Below are 20,531 nucleotides of genomic sequence, written 5' to 3' on the forward strand. Positions count from 1 at the left end.
ATGGCGTCGTCAATCGATAAAAACTCTAGACCAAGCTCATCCTCCGGCATCTGAGAATGAACATAAATTTCAAATTAAACTATAAAGTTAGCAAATAGGACTAAACACTATGTGATAATCTAATTAGCACTACACTAAGGATCTAATTAGAAGTATCCTTTGATTATCTTTGTTTTCTGCAGGAGGTTCGGAATCTCTCTGACCTCCTCCCTTTTCCAATCTTTGTATCCCTTCGTCTCCCATATCCTGTTCATTCCTATTATTTTAAGTTAATCCTTGCTCATATAGCAGTGTTATTAATACATATAAATAAATGTCAATGTTGGTACAGGATTGAGAGAGTCGAAATTTAAATCTCCGTCCGTCTAACTGGGTGCATCCTTATCGGCCCGGAACGGGAGCTGGGTGCGGAACGGATTGCCCATCGCTAGTACGGATCGGAGCTGTCAGTCATGTTGGGAGATATTCACAGTTTGATCCCTTCTACCCAGGCTTAGATTGTTTTGACAAAAAGCTACTTGCTGGAGCAGTGTTAAATCATATACTGTTACTATATATGTTCGTTGTGTTACAAAATTTCTTAGGATAGTAAAAGAAGAAAGATAACGTTCGTTAGGTGAGGAAACGGATGCATAATTTGGCTTCGCCGATTGTGATTCCCCGATGCGGTGGTCAACCCGCTCCGATTCGATGCAGTGACTCGATGTTTTACGAACATTTTGCTAGTTTTAAAGCTCGACTTCCACGGATTCGATTTTCCAGGTGTTCGTCCAGAGCGCGGCAGCTCCTCGCACTTCAGGCACTTGCACCCGGAAGGGCAGGATGAGCTGCGGAACGGTCGGTAAGTGTGCGGCGGCGCTTGCCCTGGTCCTGGCACTGTGCGCCACCGTCGTCTTTGCTCGACGTCATCACTTGGAAGTTCGGGTAAGTGCGTTTGGGTGCTTTTGTGCATCGCGCCAGGATCCGCTAACAACTTCCCTGTGCTCCTCCCCCCAAAAGGATGACTTCCGGCGGTACATTCTCTTGAGCACGTTCGGGTTCTACGCGGGCGGAGTGCTCGATGTGCAGGTGTCCCATTTTCGCGTCGATCGGGGCACCGAATCCAATGTGGTAAGGTTTCGGAGTTTTGGCCACCCGCTTTGTTTCATCCATGTTTCTTTTGTCGCTAGTTTGGTCTCTCGCTGGACAAAACCATGTCCGACTCGATGAACCCGTACTTGGATTCGCATCAGGATAAATGTATCCTTACCGAACCGGTCAGTGCCCAGAGCAATGGGCCAATCGTTTTCTTCAAGATGGATCTCAAGAACAACGTGTAAGTTGACCAATAGAACCTGATTTCGTTCTCTCCGCTTTATTTCGTGTGCTCTTTTCTAACCGTTATCTATATTGATATCAGTGTGAACGTGAGCTGCTCGAAGGAGTGGCAAAACATACACCTCTACAAGGATCGCAGCGGCGTACCGGCCCTAAGGTCCAAGCGGCAATCGTTTGCGAAGGTCAGCGACTCGAAATCGGTGTACATGCAGCGCCGACGCCGGGCCGCTTCGAACGTGTTCCCCAGCAATCAGGAGGACACCGACGAAGGGCTCGACGTGAGTGCGTCGACCGTGTGCACCAAGTTGACACTTCCGCTGGAGCGCAAAACCGAGGACGACTTCTATTACTACAGCTTTCACGTACGTTTGGTTTGCCGGCAAAGGTTACTCGAAGTTGCACTTCTAACCGGTGCTTTTTTGCTCTCTCTCCTTTAGTTTGCCATCTACGTCGCCACCAAGCAGGAGGAAGGGTTGTACAATCTCTACTTCCACAGCTGCCCGAACTACGCGCCGAGCAACTTGTACGAGCTGAACTTCAACGTGGACATTGAGGAGAAGAACAGTGGCAACTATCTGTCCGCCGGCGAGATGCCGCTGCCGGCGCTCTACTTCATGATGTCGCTGCTGTTCTTCCTGTCCGGCCTGTTCTGGTTGTTTATTCTGCGCAAGAGCCGACACCCGCTGTTCAAGATACACTACCTGATGGGCGTGCTGGTGTTTCTCAAGTCACTGTCGTTGATGTTCCACTCGATCAACTACCATTTCATCGAGGTGCAGGGCGAGCACGTCGAGGCGTGGGCCATCCTATACTACATCACCCACCTGTAGGTAAACGGTATTGTACTTATAGATCTTTTTTTAAACTAGAACCATACTCTCAATCTCCAGGCTCAAGGGGGCGGTGCTGATTATTACCATCGTGCTCATCGGCACCGGCTGGACGTTCATCAAGCACATCCTGGCGGACAAAGACAAGAAGCTGTTCATGATCGTCATACCGCTGCAGGTGCTGGCGAACGTGGCGGAGATCATTATCGCCGAGAGCGACGAGGGCGACAAGGAGTACAGCACCTGGCGGGACATCTTCATGCTGGTCGATCTGCTGTGCTGCGGCGCCATCCTGTTCCCGGTCGTCTGGTCGATACGGCACCTGCAGGAGGCGGCCGGGACCGACGGCAAGGCAGCGATCAACCTGCGCAAGCTCAAACTGTTCCGCCAGTTCTACATCATGATCGTGTGCTACATTTACTTCACTCGTATTATTGTCATTCTTCTTAAGGTGAGTAAATAAGCTTCAACTGAGTGTAATCACACAAAGATTGTTTCCCCATTTCGATAAGATGAGGGTTATTTAATGATTCAATTTTTTAAAATAATGTCAGGCCACTCGTTCGAATAGCTTGGATTTTGATTACCATTTTAAAACGAAATTACGGTGAAGTGTTTTAATAACGAATGTTTCTTATGTTATGTGTGTGATGTTCCGCAGATTACCGTCGCGTTCCAGTATGCCTGGCTAGATGAAATGTTCAAAGAGATGGCCACGTACGTGTTCTTCGTGCTGACCGGCTACAAGTTCCGGCCCGTATCGCAGCATCCCTACTTCTCCGTGCACGGCGACGATCCGGACGATGACGGCGACGATGGCGAGGTGGAAATGTAAGCTAAACGCTCGCTCCCCAGTGCTTCCAGTTTAATTAGCAAACCAACCCCTTCTTTTGCAGCCTCACCCAGTCCGGTCTGACCGAGGGCATCGGTAAGGTGACCAACCGTTCCCAGCCATCGCTGGCCGCCGGTTCCGCGACGCTGGTCGAGTCGCACGACGAGGAGCGGGAAATTTTGATCAGCAAAAGAGAGTCGTCACACGAGTACGACTAAAGGCGGACGGGTGATTTCTATATATACAAACACATTTTTTATTATGCTGGAGGGTTTTGCACGGAACGCCGCGGATCGAACGATGGACAGCGTCAACGTTCGCCCTCTCCATTTCCCAAGCTGCCTCAAGTAGCAACATTGTTTTTGTTTTCTTGTTTCCATTTTCCAATAATACTTTTTACTACTACACTGCTGAAAATAATGCATGCAGGATCAGAGACAACTTTCAAACAAACCTGTAGAATAAATTTATACTCCACGAGCTAAAGCCAAGGGACGCTTCTTCTTGACTAACGAATACGAATCGCAAAAGGCAACATTCTGTAATCCATAAATGGAAAAGAATAATTACTTTAGGCTGCAATTTAAAAAAAAAACACACACACGTACACTGGCGATTTGCGGGCGAAGAAAATACTAATCGGAGAGCATGTTTTCGCTTTTGTTTTGTTAGATCGCTCTACTTTAGTTCCCGTACGTTCCCCTTTACGCCCTTTCGTTTTCGCTTTTCCGATTCTTAACCTCTCCGAGTGATAGATCATTTCCATTTCCAACAACGAACCTTAGCTGTGATCTGTCGCCGCCACCGCACGCTGCCGCCGCCGTCACCGTCGCCTTCAGGCAGAGCAAAGTATCCAACATGCAAAAACAAAACAACAAAAAGCGTAAAAAAATAACTTACTCTTAGAAAGGACCACAGCAAAAAGGAACTAAAACTAAATATAAGATCTAGAGGACGCAGGCCGTGGATATAGCAAAGAACACGGGCCCCACGGTGTTGCACCGAGCTCTGCCAAGAGCCTGTCAAGTGAACTACGAAGTAACTATAAGGATAAGTAGAATTATATGTTTAGCCTGTAAAAGCAAACAACTAGCGAAAGCAAAAATACACCACCACCACTGATTAATAGTATTTCACTACGTAAACGATGGTCTCATTTGTTGGTTTAGTTTCCATTTATCATTTTGCCCTCTAGAGTTTCTTTCACGTTATAATTACAACCGAAACCGGTAGTTTGGTGTATGTACAGTTTTGTTTTTAAATACACTTGTGTATATAATATATATATATATATATATATGTATATATTTCTCCATATGTACAACTTCGTACAATACGATTGTATATTACGAGCTTTGTTCCAAGATAACAGGTTCGCTTTCCGCTCGTTAGTAGCTACCAACGATCCCTTTAGTTGGTAAGTTTACCCAGCCTGATTGTGTTCCACTCCTTTCCATTCCATCTACTTGAGCACCCCTCCTGCACGGTCCCGTGGTGCGCGTACTGGAGATAACCATCGTCTACACCCTGCTTCCCCCGTCCGTCACAAACAAATCTCGTACAAAGTTACATCGAACAAACATGTACCATGCATTGGTTGGCTTTTTGTGTGGGGCTTGACAATTACTGCCCGGTTTGGAGGCCGGGATTTAAGAGAGCAGGGGGGGGGGGGGGGGAATCGGGAAACAGTGAGGGCATGAGCGTTTTAATTGTCACACTGGGTCAACATCGATCACAAGTTACATACACATACTCTTTGGCTAGCGCTAGTCGGTTACAGCATTGGAACAAAAGTGCATTTTTTGCTCATTTTGCGATATGGTTACAGTTCCGATCGTACTTTTAATATACGTACTGGGAGACTTTCTTGTGAGACAGAGTTTGTTTTGCTTGTGAAAATGCGTATTTATTGATTTGGTTTATTAAGCGATTAGTTGTGTGGGCTTGTTTCACCTTTACAATCGGCTTTTAATACGCCACACTTACAATAACCATCTCGATAGCTTTTTCCTTTCATCAAAGGGGTTTTCCCTTTCCGCAGTCGAAACGTTTCTCACCATATTTCACCGAAATTCACCTCACTCTTGGTTGCGATTTGGATTATTCTTCAAACCCTACTCTCAAATAATTATCATTGTTTACGATTTTTCTTTTTAAATTCTATTGTTTTGTTTCCTGATCCGACCGAGATTAGTTATAGAATAATTATAAAAAACTCTGATATACAATCTGGTTCTGCAAGCCCTGCATGCTTCATTCAGTTCGCCTTGTTTGCTTCTAGCAATTTGCGAAGTCTTATTGTGAAATATCAATCGGCGTCGTAGAAACTCTACGTTTGGAAGAAAACAAATTTACATAGTGGTTGTCTTTTGTTTTTTTTTCTTTTTCTTTCATGATAAACGGTATGCCTCATCAACGCGTCCAACGACCGGAAATTGTTCCACAATTCCTTAATATTTGTTTTTTTTAGCAGCATAGTAAACATTGATATTTTTGATCATTTCAATATATAGTTATCTTTCTCTATGTTTGGTTCGCACTCGGGGGGTCTGAGGGTGAGTTGTTAGATGTATGCTCTACCTTTCGCCTCGACAAAAACCTTTACACATATCATTTCATCTAATGGAACAAATATAAGCTACACTGCCTTATTTGCCTTATAGTTTGTGATTGCTTCCTAACATCGATACGGGTTTTTGATTATGCTTAATTTAGCGTGTCTTGTTTAATGTTTCCTCTTTTGCAACTTCGTTAGAAAGTGTCCGTACCTGGTACTCGTTCCGACAGAAACTACCTCTTTTGCTCACCCTTTATTCGGGTGTGGGTTATATTTATCTTCTCAAAATGTTCTTTATTGTTTTTCGCAATGTTTTTTTCTACTTTATAAGAGTGTTGGCTACATAAGGGCACGATGGGACGCAATCTAATTTTTTTTTTACCGACCGTGGATTGGTATCGCTATGGGGCGTTTTGGGAGGCATGTGTGTGTGTATGTGGTGATATTCCTTCGTTCCAGCTTGCAATTTTGATTACTTTGTGTAAGTGTTCCATTTTTCCTACTGTCTCCGTTACCATTCGTGTGTGAGTTCTTCCTTCTTAAGAGTTAGTTTTATCTGATGCTTCTAACTTTAGCTTGAGAGACCATACACCACTCGGCAGCCATGTTTTGCTGCCCATCTGCAGACTTCGGCTTGAGATATTCCCATGCTCAGGTAGGACGTGTAGGAGACGTTTGCATTTTCAAAACAAGCTTTTCTACTTATAGATATGCACTCCGTACGGATGTCCGGTTATTCTAGGGTAAGGGTGCTCTATTTGGGATGTCAGATTCGAGTACTGTCAGCGCGGAGAGGTGGCTGTGACCTGGACCGCGGTGTACCGGGTTTCCCCTGGACGTCAAGTTCTGTCTCTTGTGCTTGTCATGATTGCATTGTTTGCTGCTAGGTTGTATTCCTTGGGACGATTCATTACTAGACACTGGGTGGAGTGCGTCAAAAAGTCTTACTGCTTACAAAAGCTACCATTTACTAATTCGCGCGACGTCTGATTTCTCAGGGTGGGCGCTTCGAAGCGACATTTGGTTCGCGGAAAATGACAGGCGGAGTGTCACTGCTGGAAGCTGGCCCCGTCCTTACAGCAACCGCTCGAGGTCCTCACTCTCGGCGTCGCTCGTCCCGGTGTCGGTGTCGGTGTAGTCGTCATCGTCGCGCCGATTCCGCCGGCAGCACGGCAGCCGACCGTCCTCCTCGTAGTCGCTCCAGTGCTCGAACTCCTCCTTGTGATGCTCCAGCAGCATCAGCGACGGAAAAAGACTGTCGCAGCCGCTGCAGCTGCAATCGAGAAAAAATGAAAACAAACAAAAAAAGAATTACCAACGAGAACGATGGAGCACGAAGGATCAATCCTTCCGACGCACTATTTCGAACGGACGTTATTATATATTATATTCTTTATATAGGCAAATCAAAGAACGTATCCTTTGCAAGGCGTGTTCCAATTGCGTGTAAACTTCCTCGATGCCTCAAGATAATCCATCCGTTCATGCCAGTTCCATAAATAAAGCAGTATAGTATAACTCTTGTGCCGGAAATAGAGCACTATTGAGCCGGACTTGCCGGTTACGTTGGCCAAGAGTGGCTCTTTCTTCTTTTCAAGTAACCAAACTACAGCGAGCGAAGTGCTTTCGTTCATCGTCTGTTTGGTGCCAGCTTCAACCCTCCGAGCCGAGACTGCTGCCCGCTTAGGGCAATTACATGATTCAGTTATCTTTCCCGCTTCGTCTTGGTCCACCCGGTCCAGGAGATGTACATTGCCGTTCCCGGCCGCTAAAAAGGTGCCAATCTGCAGCAAATCGTGTTGTATTTTGAGGATGTGATGTTTTTTTTTATTTATTTCCCCCACCCCTTTTTCTTTTTTAGTGTTTTGTACTATATTCGGTGGAGTTTTCTTCAGCCAAGTCGTAAGCTGCCAAATTAGACGAGTATCGGATACAAAAAACATTAACTCCAAACGAACTACTGTTTAAGTTTGACAACAACAAAAAAACACCCCAGGAAGGATGAGAAATACATTTATTTGTTCAATATTTTCTCTAGTGGCTATATTATTCAACGTCTATGCAATCCAAAAAAGGATGACAAATAACTTGTTTTGAAAAATGAATAAATAAAAGCCTAAGAACTAACGACTAAGATATAAAATCTTGTATCTATGGTGAAAAATTAGACTGAACTAGTTTTATATTAGTTGGTGTTTGTTTTTCAACAGTGTTTCATGGGTGTTTGCGTTTTGTGTATATGCTTTGTTTAGAAGTGGTGTCAAATCATGTGTCTAAATCATGTGTTTCTTCGGCCTATTCATGTGTTTCGTTTCGTTCATTATTACCTACAAACTCTTGGCTCGTAAACAAGATGATTATGTTTTATAGATAACCGGATTGTGTTTGAATTGTCTTGCACGCAGCAAGGCTTTACCAAATGAGCTGACTTGATGTAAAAGTTTTATTGCCGTGAAAGCACAACACTCGATCGTTTCCAGTGCCAGAGCATTTCACACAGTGTCCGGTGCTCTAAAAAGGGTCATGTCCAACCAGTCGCAACGCCTAGATAACGGAAATAGCAAAGCAACCCGGCCGGTTAAACGATAGCTCGACGGAGTGCGGCACCGGGCGTCCCCATCAGATAGGGGGAATGAAAGATTAGGCGCCTCCACTTGCGAGTTGTCATTAGTGGAGTGCTGCTTTGTTGCTAATTTGCAAGCATTTTGCATTTCTGTCCCCTTTTTAGAGCGCCCGGCCAATTAGAACTCACCGGATTCTTTGAGCGCTGGATTAATCTACGCAAAGGTTGGTCGATAAGAGAGGCGGAGTGGAAGAAAATTAGACGAACAGGCTTTACGGCTAGTCTTACACAGAATTTATAAAAGAAAAAAAAATGTTCGGTTTTCGAAAATGCTTTGATGAAAATTTATAGCAAACGTAATGAGAAAATCCAACTAAGGGCGATAGAATTACGTTTGCAATCATCTCTCCCTCTCCCTGGCCGATGAAAACGTTATAGATATTCTTTTCCACCTCAAGATTAATTATTTGGTGGCTAGCTTAAGCGAACATTGTCTCTAGTCTCGTTTTGCCCATTCGACAGTAATTTCCCCACCTTGTAATTGGAACCTGGAGCGTTTTTTGGAAAACCGTTTAAGTCGTGGAAGGCAAATGGTTCACCCTGGAAACCCTCTAAGGGAGGACTGACAAGTCAAAACCACTGTAAAACCAATCTCCATGCCCATGACCCCCCCCCCCCCCCCACCCGAGTATGTTCTTTTCTATTCGTTTCGTTCGCCTCGACTTTTGACGTTCGGACGTTCTCGACAAAACGTACACCGGCAGTAATAATTAAACTTTCTTCAAGGTAAAATCCGCAGGGCGCGTGATCCCAGCTGAATTCCGCGTACAGTACAACGATGTACGGCAGTGGGGTTACTGCGGCAAGGGCGAGCTCCCAACAGCCTCCGGCGGGGGGAGTAATTAATTTTTACAATCTACAGTTTTTATTAGTTTTTACGTTGAACGGCCCCGCAGCGGGAAAGCAACAATTCAAATGTATTTGCTGCATTTTCTCGCGTTTTAGGTTACGGCATGAACGAACATGTAGTTTTCACGTGCCGAACATGGAAAAGATGGCAAATGTTTGTGCGAATTTGACCCAAGATCATGTTGCAGAGAAAAAATTAATATGTAAGTAATAGTTAAAAAGTAATAAGAAAGTAAGTTAGTAAGTTAGTAAGCAAGTAAGTGAATAAATAGTTATGCTGCCAAATGTGGTTGAACTTAGTTATAATTCATTCTAAAAGGTAAATAACATAACATGCGTCTAGCAAATAATTATCAGCTAAATAGCTTTCTAACCAAGTATGTTTTCCTTGGTAATACAAACAGTTCTTTATTGTATTGCACACATTTTAATCTCATTAAATGTGTTCCGGCTTAGAAAATGTAACCCGGTGTATAAAAAAAACAAAACAAACATAATGCTAACATTTCCTTGTGAATTTTCAAGCGACACACAAGCGAGGAAATATGTACAGTGTTAGATATGCATGGCACTTGTAGTAGGAGTAGGGAAAAATAGCGAAAGAGAGTGAATCACATCACACCGATTTTCCGGAATTCGAAAAGCAGGTTTGCGTTACCACAACAATGCCAGCTACACATGCTTCGTTATTATGCGACCTGTTGTGTAGCGAGCGTGAAAACATTTATTACTCCCGATAAGTGCATTTGCATCCTGCTGGCTTTCGCTTCGTTTCTCAGCTCGTTTTCCAGCGGAAGGAAAGCAGCGCCTCGCACACATGAAAGAAAAGACGGCGCGAGTTGGTCGAGTATTGGAAAAGTGTTGTGTGGAAAAACCGAAACGCTATGGTAACGTGCGGATTTGTCGGTTTGTAGCGAGGCCGAACTTTGCGACCGCGTTTTTCAAGAGGCGGTTCGGGTTTCCCTCCTCGCCGACCTCGCACACACTGAAAGTCACGAGTATGCTGCGGTGGAGAAAGGTTACACGAAAGTTCCGCTTCGCTAAATTGAATACGCTCGAACGGAACGCCGATGCCGGGCTTCGGCACGAGGTGAGGTCAAGGAGCGGCACACGCGTGTCCCCCCGGTGGGTAAAGTTTCCGCGGGATCCTTACGATCCCGGGGCTTCCGGTATGCGCCGGAGCGTGAAATGATTCTTCGATCGCTCCGCCGTTCCGTCGAGCTGGAACGAAGGAACCGTTCCACCGGTTGGACACCCATTTTTTCCCCTCTCCACACCGGCTTGGACTGGGTAAAAGCAACTCATCCGAGGTTGCTACCGCGTGTTTCGATCTCCAAGCACTTCCAAATCAACAACGCACTCCGCTCCACTCGCTCGATCGTGCTGCTTGTTTGTTAATGCATCAACATCGTACCTTCCGTTGTGTTGTGACACCTTTCCGCTTATCTACAACATAAAATATGCTTCACTTCTCCACTTCGTTCGAGTTCAATCGTAACCTTTTGTGCTTTCTTCCGTCTCCAACTCTTCGCTGGTATTTTATTCAGCCTTGTCCATTTTGCACCGGGTTGGGAGTTTTGATGGGTTTTAACATTTGTCGCACAGAAAGTTTCGCCCTGCGAGTGCAGCGATCCATGCAGGTCTAGTTACGGTCGCCGATTCCGTGAGATAGTGCCGAACCGGCAAAAAGCCCGCCGAGCGGAACGCAAGCGTGGAGACAATCAAGTCAATGAGTTTTACATTACGCTGAAAGTTTCTTCCCGTTTTGCCATACGTAACCATAAGATTGGTGTCAAACCCGAGCAACGAATTGTTTCATTTGTTTAATTTATTTGTACTGTTTATATAGAAACGTAACAGTTACAAAGTGGAAAACATGCATAAAACATGACGCAATAACTAGATTGTTTTCCAATTTATTGAAGCCGAGGCCCATGTTTATGTTGTGAAACTATGAACTAGTACAATCAACAATTTCTAGTACAAGAAATCAAAAGCTCAATTCTGTTAAACAACTTAAATAAGAAAGTGCAATACAAATATAATTTTGAAATATAGCCTTCTTGATTTAATAATAAGATAAAGTGAGAAATATGAATGTTTTACAAATGAGTATGAGTACAATATTTGTAAACATAGTTTATTTAAATCAACCAAGCTAAGAAAAACCGTTAGTTTTTCTATATTTTTGTTTGTAACGAAGCGACCGAACAATGATTTACAAAACTATTATAAACAAGTAAAAAAGTGGTGGTAAAATGTTTCAAGAAAAAAGAAAGATGAAACTTTTTGTAATGTTGAGTAAAATAAAATCAACTCAACAACTATTTCATTTGCAGCGATATATCAAATCAACTATATAAAGCTCGTAGCTTTATCCTCTCTGCCACGCTCCAGCGAGCAATCGGTCTTCCGATGGAGTTCAATTTGTCAATTCTTCGGACCATAGAAATTTTTGATACACGCCAAGAAGCGAACGCGATACAGGAAACAATCGAGCGTGTCATGTAGCCTTCCTTCCTTGGCAAGGACTTGCTCGACCTTTCGTGCAACTGTGCCATTTAGATGCTGTTTTATCATCCAACCAAACGAAGCTTTCACAATGAGCTCGCCGGGCTGATCGAGTACTCAGCTCATTGGGTTTCACGAGCGTTTTGGCCCCGTTTTCCCTAAATCATCACCCATGTAGCCCGAGGCGGGGAGGGGGAGTCGTAAAAGCGGGCAAATACAAAACCCAATCGTCCCATAGACCATGTAGCACGTTCGGAGGAATCCCGCCGGAGATTGGGAGGGGTCGTGTAGCTGTTCGTCACCGGATGGCGCCAGCTAATAAATACCCTTTTGCGCGCTCGCTTGCGATCGATGGACGCGAAAGGGTTTTCGGCGGTCGACTTTTGCTCCAATTCGGTTAATTGGGAACCATGTTGTCCCACGACGGTTTCGTAGGTTCGCATAAATATGTGTTTCGACGCTCGCCTAGCGGGTTTTCTTGGGCTACTTGTTTGTTGTCAGCAGTAGATTAAATTTTTGGCCCACGGATTAACAGTTTCTTAACACGGCACGCAACTTTCCCAACGAAGGATAGATTATACTTCCTTAATATCATATCAATTCATCTCAGACACTGTTGAAAATACTCACAATAAGTCGAATTTAGCTGAAAAAATATTATAAAACACGATACAACTCAATTCCGCAATACAAACAATAAAGGTTCACGATAATAACAAAGACGTTATGCAGCTTGAGGAGAATTTAAAACCACAAACATTTCACATGACTCAGGGCAGAAATATCCGAGAAATTAACTGATATAAGTCGGTCAGCAGTGCATGATATTATGAAGAGATATAAAGCTCACTGTAGAATTCAAAATAAAATAATAATAGAGAAAAAATACGTAATAAACTAATAAAAGAGAAACATACGAAGAAGAAGATAACTTAACTTGTTAGGACTCGTCCTAACGAGCGCGAATAAAAATGAAGCTTAAAGGATTTATGGGTGGGCTTACGGGAGCAGACCAAAATTGTAGCCTTTATTTCTCGTAGAATTTATTCGCGACTGGCCATTTTTGCCCCGACTTGCCTTATTTATAAACTCGACCCGGAGGCGATGGCCGACCTCAAGGGTCATCGATCGGCGATCAGTCAGCTGATCAGTCAGCTGATCGCCGAAGTTCCCTTTTTCGGTGTTTGTCATCATCTGGTCGGTTTATCATTTGTGAGCCTAATTCTCTTCACCAGTGAGACACATAGTTGTCTCACTCTATCTCCAGCTGTCAATTCGGCTCCTCGTGGCTACTACTAGTACTTACTACTAATTGTAAACAAATCGTCTGCGCGTGCTTTCGATTCGCACTTCGTAAGTAGAGTTAAGTAGTTTCTACTAGTGAAAAACTTTTTCGCCTCCGAACGCCGAAACGACTGTCGTCCGAGCACCCCAGCAGCAAACGGCGAAGCGGGATAAACCCAGCGTTCCGATGGATGATCGTGCCGGCAACGATGCTGCTGCCTCCTCCTTCACCACCAGCGGCTGATGGTGAAGTTCGCTGACTTGGTAATGATGATAATGCGACGATGGCGGTGGCGACAGTTGTTGATGGCCACCGACAACAAGCTCCTGCTGCTGCTGCTGCTGCTCACGATGCTTCTGCTGCCGCTGAGCTTGCTGTTGTTGCAGCAGGTCGTGATCGTGTGGCGAATGGCAGATGGATGCGGTGTTGCTTCCCAGTCGCATCCCGTTCATGCCCACGGTGGCAGCGGAGACGTGGACGACGTGATCTCGTTCGAGCCGGACGAATGGTGCTGCTGCATTGCATCGGGCGGAGGCGTTACCGGGCTGTTGCTGTGGCTGCCCTCGCTACTCCCGTCGTACGGCATCGAGGAGAGCAATCCTTAATGCTGCTTCTGCTGCTTGGTGCTGATGATCGCGATCGCACCTTTGCCGATGGTGGTAAAGGTGATGCAGATGGTGAGCCGCGGCCGAACCGGGTGCCGGTGACGGTGGTGAAACGGGAATGTGTCCCGTCGTGTAGCCCATCCTGTGCTCGTGGTGCACCGTGTTCCGTCAAATGTGTCCCGTCGTGTAGTGTTCCAACCGTCCTCGTGCTCGTGGTGCACCGTGGAGACCTCAAAACTGATGTCCAGCGTTCGGCAGGAAACCTCGGACATCAACAAAGTCAACAATCGTTTACGATGGTTTCCCCTGTGCAACCAGGACTGCAAACGCAGAGCATCGCTTTCGCGCTGCAGACGTTCGATGCTCTCCGGGGCAGGGCCTTTGTTGTGGGTGCTCAACTCAATGCATCGCCCTTTGCGAAAGGTTGCCGACAGAGCCGCACCGCAGGAATCGGGCATAAATTGTAGCAGTCCGGTATCGTATCGTACTCCCTGGGAACGCAGGACAGCTGAGGTTCAACGATCATTTCCGGGATGCTTATTGTAAGCTGCGCGGTGCTTGTGTCAGTGTCAGCAGAGTGCGCCGAAACTGGATTCATTTTGGTAGTGAAGCCAAAATCCGGTAGCGCAGTGAGCAGTGCCATACATTTAGTGCCAAGTGTGCAGTTTGGTGATTATTGCTTTAGTTGTTGGTGCCGTGGGTTCAGAGTCCGTCGTATATTCTGTATGTGAAGCGTGTTCCGGGTTTTCCAAATGTTCCGTGAGTCCAGTGATTATTGCTTGTTCCGTCGGTGCCGTGGTTCCGTAGTGTGTTGGTGTATGTGCCGTGTGTCCGTGCGATGCCATCGTGTGTGCCATTGTGTAACTTGTGTCACCGGTCTGCTGGTGTGTGCCTCTTCCCAGTGAGGGGCTCCCGTGCCGTAGCCAACGCTTTCGGGTAAGTCCAATTGCACTACCTCTATATCTTTTTCATCCTCTTCAGCGTCGAGCTGCCACAGCTGGAAATCTAATCTAATCGAGCATTGCTATCTTAAGGCGGATGATCTCTCTCTCTCTCTCGCCTTTTACGGTCTGCGCCGCTTAACATCTTTGTATTCTTAACTCAATGTGGAAAAATTGTTCGATTTTCAAGCGTCCGACTTTGAATGTCTGGTACTGTAATTTAACGACATCAGCATGAAAATTTCTCTGCATTTATTGGGTTAGTGTGTTTACGTAAGGAATAGACTATATGTGCTTTGATTTAGACACTTTACTTGCTCCCTCTTGTCTTAACACTAATCTGTTGATTTGCTGATCTGTTGATTTGCTCCATGAATTAGTAAAATCTGATCAGCAAGCAATCACGAAGTTTCAGCTGTCTTTTTTTTTTTTTTGAAGTCCCGTTTCGAGGACGCAGAACGGTGAGAAAGTCAACAAGTTTTTCCCATTACGCGACGTTTGCCATCCGACGTGCGATGGGTCTGTGTAGACCCCACGTCCGGTTTGATTATGAGCTTCTTTTACAGCCCCAAAAACCCATTGTAGCGCGTTTGATGAAGTGTGCAGAGTTGCTTCCCCTAACGCTCCCAAGGCGACCCAAGCAGGTAGCGAATGAAAGTGAATGTAATATCTGACACAGGAATTTCATCACCATCATCATCATCGCCCCCCTTCCCGTCACATCCGTCTTAGCCGTTGTTGGAAGTTGCCGCTGCTCATTTCCTTCCCTCCACCGGCGTAAATCGTTGAAACTTTCAACGATAAGAATGGGCAGGAAGGGGGAGGGTGAAAAAAAGGTACAAAAGAATGGAGCGAAAACCAAATTACATACCAAATGCTTCCCGGCTTTCTCTGCGGAGCGTCGCACGCGAAGAATGCAAGGTGCGACGCGTAGGGAAAACCTCATTTTTCTCCACCTTTTCTTAATCCGGTGCTGGTTTTATGGGATCTCGAGGCGCTGCGGGCCCGCCAGATAAAAGGTGTGTATAGCCGGTGTGCCCCTGCACAGGCAGCTTCGGACACTCGACACATTCCTTTGAAGTTGAATCTGATTAAAGACGGGGGCATGGGAAAATGGCGAGCCACGAATAAACTTCCCGTTTTTCCCGCAGCTGAAGGAAGGCTCCCGGAGGTGGTTTCGGTGATGCTGCTGGCCTTCACCAGGCCCGGGATGGTTGATGAGGTTCATCACCCGGGACATGACATCGGATGGGACGGCCCGGAATCGGATCAGCCCGGAACGGTGTTCGTCCGGAAACTGGACTCCGTTGTTGGCCGTATCTTTTGTTTTTTTAAATTTAGTTTAATGTTTTTTTCTACGGCTCCTTTCTGGTCCGTCCCGACGTGAATGTCCGTACGCTACGGAATGTATTTTGGAAGCTAAGAAATTCCTTCCCAAAATAACAAGGCCAACACGCGTTGGAATCGTTGAGAAGAGCGATGCTTAGCAAGGGTATTTTACAAATGAAAAATGTTTTGTTCAGATAACATGAAGTCGACGTGTCACTGTCATCGCCGACTTGAAACAAAATTAATCCGTTAGAGCTGAAGCTTACTTTGCTATATATAAACTGTTCAGGTGGTATAAAAAAGGATATGATGGCTTGGATAGATTTCTATTTCTACTATTTGACAAGTGAAAAGAAAACATAAGGAGAGAGTAGCAGAGGAACATGAAGGGTTAATGTCGACAGAGAAACATTTGAAAAGCGCAGAATTAAACATGTTAAAACGTCACCCAACCACAACGCTTAAAGGGAACAGCCTTTTAATGTGTGATTAGGTAAAAGGTGAATCAAGCGTTTGGTCTTTTTTGATTTTCCAAATAAAACTGGATGTGTATTTTGCGTTTGTGAAAGAGATAAAGATAGACATGAAAGGTAAAATAAACGCAAGCTATTGATTAATATATGAAAATGGTTATTCGCAGTAGTAAAAGCCACCGAGAGGAGAGAGTGTACCGTACCCGCAGCATTATGAATTCTGCACCGTTTATATCTCTCCTGTGAAAAGAAAATGCGCTGCGAAAAGTCCGTCGTTTGAAGCGTGCCGCATTTTTGCATGAATTATCCATTTTCTAAAGACGACACTTACGGCTGCACGGAAGAACGGTTTCCAAGAATGATACAATGGAAATTAAATTAATAAGAAGAAAAAGCCTTTTCTGGAGCGGCAGAAAATCGTCGACATTTTCCCACGTTTCGGCATTTATTTGCAGGGAAATGAATGTTGTTGCGTCTTTTTCACTCTTTCTTTTTAATTTCTCGAAACCGTACATCCCTCTTGATGGAATTAGCCGTGTGTGTGTGTGTGTGTGTGTGTGTTTAGTTGCTTATTTTTCTCTTTCCTTTTGAAAAGGATGTCATTGTGTTTAATTACCCTGGATTTGTGTGTGTGTGAAAACGTTCTACGTTTAGTCCGTCCGCTTTCCGGCTGTCAATAATTTAAACCGACGTCCTCTCGACACGTGGCCATGCACGATGGCACTTCACGTTGAACGAGTCTAACCCATCAGCGGAGCGAACGAACCAGACGAGACCACTTGACATCACTTTCACTTTTCCTTTTGCATCCTTTTCCCTCTTTTCCCCGGGGAGAGGGAAATATATTAACATAACCCTCTGCAACTTCGTGAGATGAAAGGGTGGCCTTCGTGCATGAAATACATATTCTTTTAAACAATTCACTTGACACTTGACAAACTTACCCGAAGTGACGTTTCTTCTGCTGGTGCGACGCTAGCTGACGGCGGCAGCGGAACGCACGGTCACACACGTTACAGGTGAGGGACTCATCTGGCGAGAAAGGGGAGAAAATATTTCGTTAATCGGCTTATTTCTTGTACTGTTGAACCACAAAAGAGGATTCATCTGTAATACGTATCGGTTTATTTTAGTTATGTATTATTGTTTCATGTCCTCCCATGTCAATATCAATCGTAACATCGTACATTTGTGTCATAACGCTTCTTATTTTTATATTTGTTTCATTAAACATTACTTAAAATCATGTTCTTGTAAAAAAAATCATTTTAAACAGTAACAGTTCATAAATTTACTAACAACCGCATTCATTTGGGGAACAATGTTATGTTATTTTCTTAAAATCGATGGAAGTTTTTCCCGCTAAGTATAAAATAATAAAACATTACGGCACCGCTCAAACGACACTCATTTCAGCCCAATCATAAGTGGAAAAGGAAGAAGAGCGAGAAGGAAGTAGGACAAACGTAAATAAAAACGAACGCGATTTGCTCGGGATAAACCACCGGGCGCCTCCATCGCGGAGAGGGCGGCAAGGGGGCGAAATTATTGATAGACTCGGGCTGCTTTATGGCTCTCGTTAGCCAGGCTGACCATAAAATCAACCGACAATTGAAATGTGCCTATTTCATTCATTGCGGTTACGATTGCTGTATAAATAACGGACACTGCAAAGGTTCCACCGCACTGCAGGCTCTTCGAACTCCGGCCGAAACCGTTTATGAGCGTCCGCGAGGGGGGGAGGTGGAGGGGGCGAAGGGCTGAGGGCTGAGAAGCGAGCGGGAAACCAGAAAGCCACCGAAAATAATGCGCACTGAAGAAAACATATAGAAATGATATAAAATACAGCAAATAACGACAAACGGTCGTAGGGTAGGGGAGAGGAGGTTCAAATAAGGGCGTATTGAACTGGGAAGTACGTGCCAAGATCACTGCAAGCGCATTATAGGGAAGCATAGGGCGTGCTAGTAGCTGAAACGGGGAGCTGATTTCTTACGATTTCATAATTAAAAAATTCATACTAAGATAATCTTAGAACTCCAACACATTGATAAATAAATGGGTTAAATAAGTCAAAATAAACTGAACCAAATGGATGGACAAGAAAACTAGACAAAACTACTAACTAAACTAGACATTAGTTTTGTTTATCAATTTTTGTATTCCTTTCAGTTTAAAGTTTAGAACTACCAAGTTCGGTACTCCATAATTCAGTACATCGATGTTTGTTGACTAGTTGTTTACACCGATACATTTTTATATTCATTATAAATGTATCAATTTGCTGAAGTGATAAAAGGTAACAGCGGTCATTTTTTTATTTTCCTACACGCCCTTTTAACTTTGGCATTCGCTTTCGTTCAGTTCTTTTTCAATTCCATTTATTTCTTAAGGTAAAACAATTCTACGAAATATTGTTGCACGACTTTTAAGGATCCAATTGAATGATAACTTTTATGTGTTCAAAGATAAAATTTTCTTTTTAATATTGAACATTGAAAGTTTCACGGTTTCAAGTGAAAAACTACCTATTTGTTGTGGTACCCCAGCCTCCCCTACCCACAGATCGACGGTACGAAAAAAAATGTCCGTGCTCGGAGGGATAATCTTTTTTGTTTTACCTTCGTCTTTCGGTTTCCGCTCGTTTCCCATCCTTAAACACCCCCCTCACCCCTTCCTTCACCTTTCACGCTGGATCGCAATGTTTTCCCCTCGAGGCGAAGACTGCAGAGGCCCTTTGGAGGGCTCAGCTGGCTGCGTGGAGACACATTCCGTTGAGTATAGAGTTTTCCGGCAGGTGGGCAGAGAGAGAGAGAGAGAGCGAGCGGGCCAAAATGCCCCCCGAGCCAAAAATCTCCCGCATCCGCGAGGAGCGTCGCAAGGGAGTATTTTGGGGGGATTTTTCCGACTGCCCGGAATGTCGATCGAGCGAAAAAATCAAACCGACCACACCACGATGCGATGCGGTCACGGCTCGATGAAACCGATAAACATGTCATCAGCGAATCGGCCCGCATGTTTGCTCATCTCGTCGAACCCGGAAAGGGAGGAGGATCCCTCCCTCTACCAGCCCTTCTTATCGGGCCATTTCGTTTATCGCCCGGAAACATGGCCGAAACTGACACGTTAGCAATCTCAAACGCGATGCTCCTAATCGTGGGCATACCTGAAAGGGCGGTGTGTGTGTGTGTGTGTGTGTGTTGGTGGTTGGTGGAGGTCGATATGGGGTCGATATAAATTTGTAGCCAGCCATCCCGAACCTCGCATCGCGCGTACGTCGGAATTAAATTCCATATCGTTCCGTGTTCCGTGTATCGATCGGGTCGCGTTTTCCCTCCATCTGATAGCGTTTTCTCGAGGTGCTAGTGCTTTGATAATAATGCCGGGGGGTTGGGGGTGGGCATGGAGGGGAGGTGGGAGGCAAACGATGCTACACGACCGACGACGACGACAGGAATCCCTTTCGGTTCGGAGCTGCCGTGTGTTGTTTGTAGGAAAATAATGAAGGCACGTTAGAGGTTAGAGCTCAAGGTTTCCACGGGCGGCGGTGGTAAGGGGGGCGGGCAGCCGCTTGGGAAATGTTGCTGCTTTCCCCCCTCTCCCCCATGCGAGGCACCGAAATGAGGCGCGACAGTAACCCCCCGCCAACCGCGTCGCCGGCCGGAACGCCACAAATCGAATAAATTCTCATTTTCCGATAGCAAACTCGACGCCGGCTCGGTTGGAGGGGGGTGTGGGTGGAGCGGACGCGGTGGGCGATGAATAGTAGATTCAATTTCCGATTTCATTTAAAGCTAAGCCCGGCACACCGACACACACCGCGCCGGAAGGAAATCTTTCGGCCCGCGCAAAGGATAATCGCACCGCACCGGCGTCGACTATTTCCTTTCGCAAAATGTGATTCGCTTATCGAACCGCACGTCCATCCTGAGCCGAACATCCCCTTTCTGCAATGGGATGTTGCAGCAAACTATATTAACTAGCATGTGCTCGGTGCAGTAATAGGACACTTCGTCACCGAACACCGACGCACGATCCGGGGAGAGTTCGAGCTAACGAACTGAAATCGCATCTCGAGCATCCAACACGGGATGCTTTCTTGTGAATACATGTTAATCCCCCGACAGTAATCACGCACCACGTATCAGCTTAAAATATCTGAAGGTTTTGCAGGAAAATCTGCACACGTTCGAAGGTTGCTAAGTTTGAGAATTCTCTTTTTAAACTTCACCCTATTTGGCACTTGTAGAAGAAATAGAAAGCCAGAGTTTATCTATTTATTTTATTTTTTAAGTTTGCTAAATTACACCTTTTTTGTACCAGGGAGACCTTATCTTTATTTATCCACTGTTAGCCGTTTTTATTTTTTGTTTCATGTT

The 20,531-nt window shown here is 45.1% G+C and overlaps 2 protein-coding genes across 2 annotated transcripts in view; one reads left to right on the plus strand and one right to left on the minus strand.

Annotated features, from left to right (window-relative positions):
• The first annotated feature begins 804 nt into the window (after positions 1-804).
• On the plus strand, positions 805-4,115 carry LOC131268880 (protein GPR107). The gene is made up of 8 exons (XM_058271169.1): positions 805-924; positions 1,000-1,110; positions 1,170-1,315; positions 1,400-1,679; positions 1,755-2,143; positions 2,208-2,598; positions 2,809-2,978; positions 3,044-4,115. The coding sequence occupies exons 1-8, from the start codon at positions 823-825 to the stop codon at positions 3,195-3,197; spliced, it is 1,743 nt and encodes a 580-aa protein (XP_058127152.1). The 5' UTR covers positions 805-822; the 3' UTR covers positions 3,198-4,115.
• A 2,493-nt stretch (positions 4,116-6,608) lies between these two features.
• Positions 6,609-20,531, minus strand: part of LOC131269218 (probable serine/threonine-protein kinase DDB_G0276461) — a 56,886-nt gene continuing 42,963 nt past the window's right edge. Inside the window, exons 4-5 of the mRNA XM_058271556.1 lie at positions 17,097-17,184; positions 6,609-6,809 (exon numbers count right to left, since the gene is read on the minus strand). Coding sequence (XP_058127539.1) covers positions 6,611-6,809; positions 17,097-17,184 — 287 coding nt within the window. The 3' untranslated portion in view covers positions 6,609-6,610. The remainder of the gene's footprint in view (positions 6,810-17,096; positions 17,185-20,531) is intronic.

The sequence above is a fragment of the Anopheles coustani genome, chromosome X (genome assembly GCF_943734705.1).
Source record: "Anopheles coustani chromosome X, idAnoCousDA_361_x.2, whole genome shotgun sequence".
Taxonomy (NCBI): domain Eukaryota; kingdom Metazoa; phylum Arthropoda; class Insecta; order Diptera; family Culicidae; genus Anopheles; species Anopheles coustani.

Excerpts from the sequence above, each read along its gene's own strand:
- LOC131268880 (XM_058271169.1), top strand. The coding sequence starts at position 823 with ATGAGCTGCGGAACGGTCGGTAAGTGTGCGGCGGCGCTTGCCCTGGTC. Across the intron at positions 1,316-1,399 it reads ATGGATCTCAAGAACAACGT|TGTGAACGTGAGCTGCTCGA; the intron begins GTAAGTTGACCA and ends TATTGATATCAG. Across the intron at positions 2,979-3,043 it reads GACGATGGCGAGGTGGAAAT|CCTCACCCAGTCCGGTCTGA; the intron begins GTAAGCTAAACG and ends CTTCTTTTGCAG.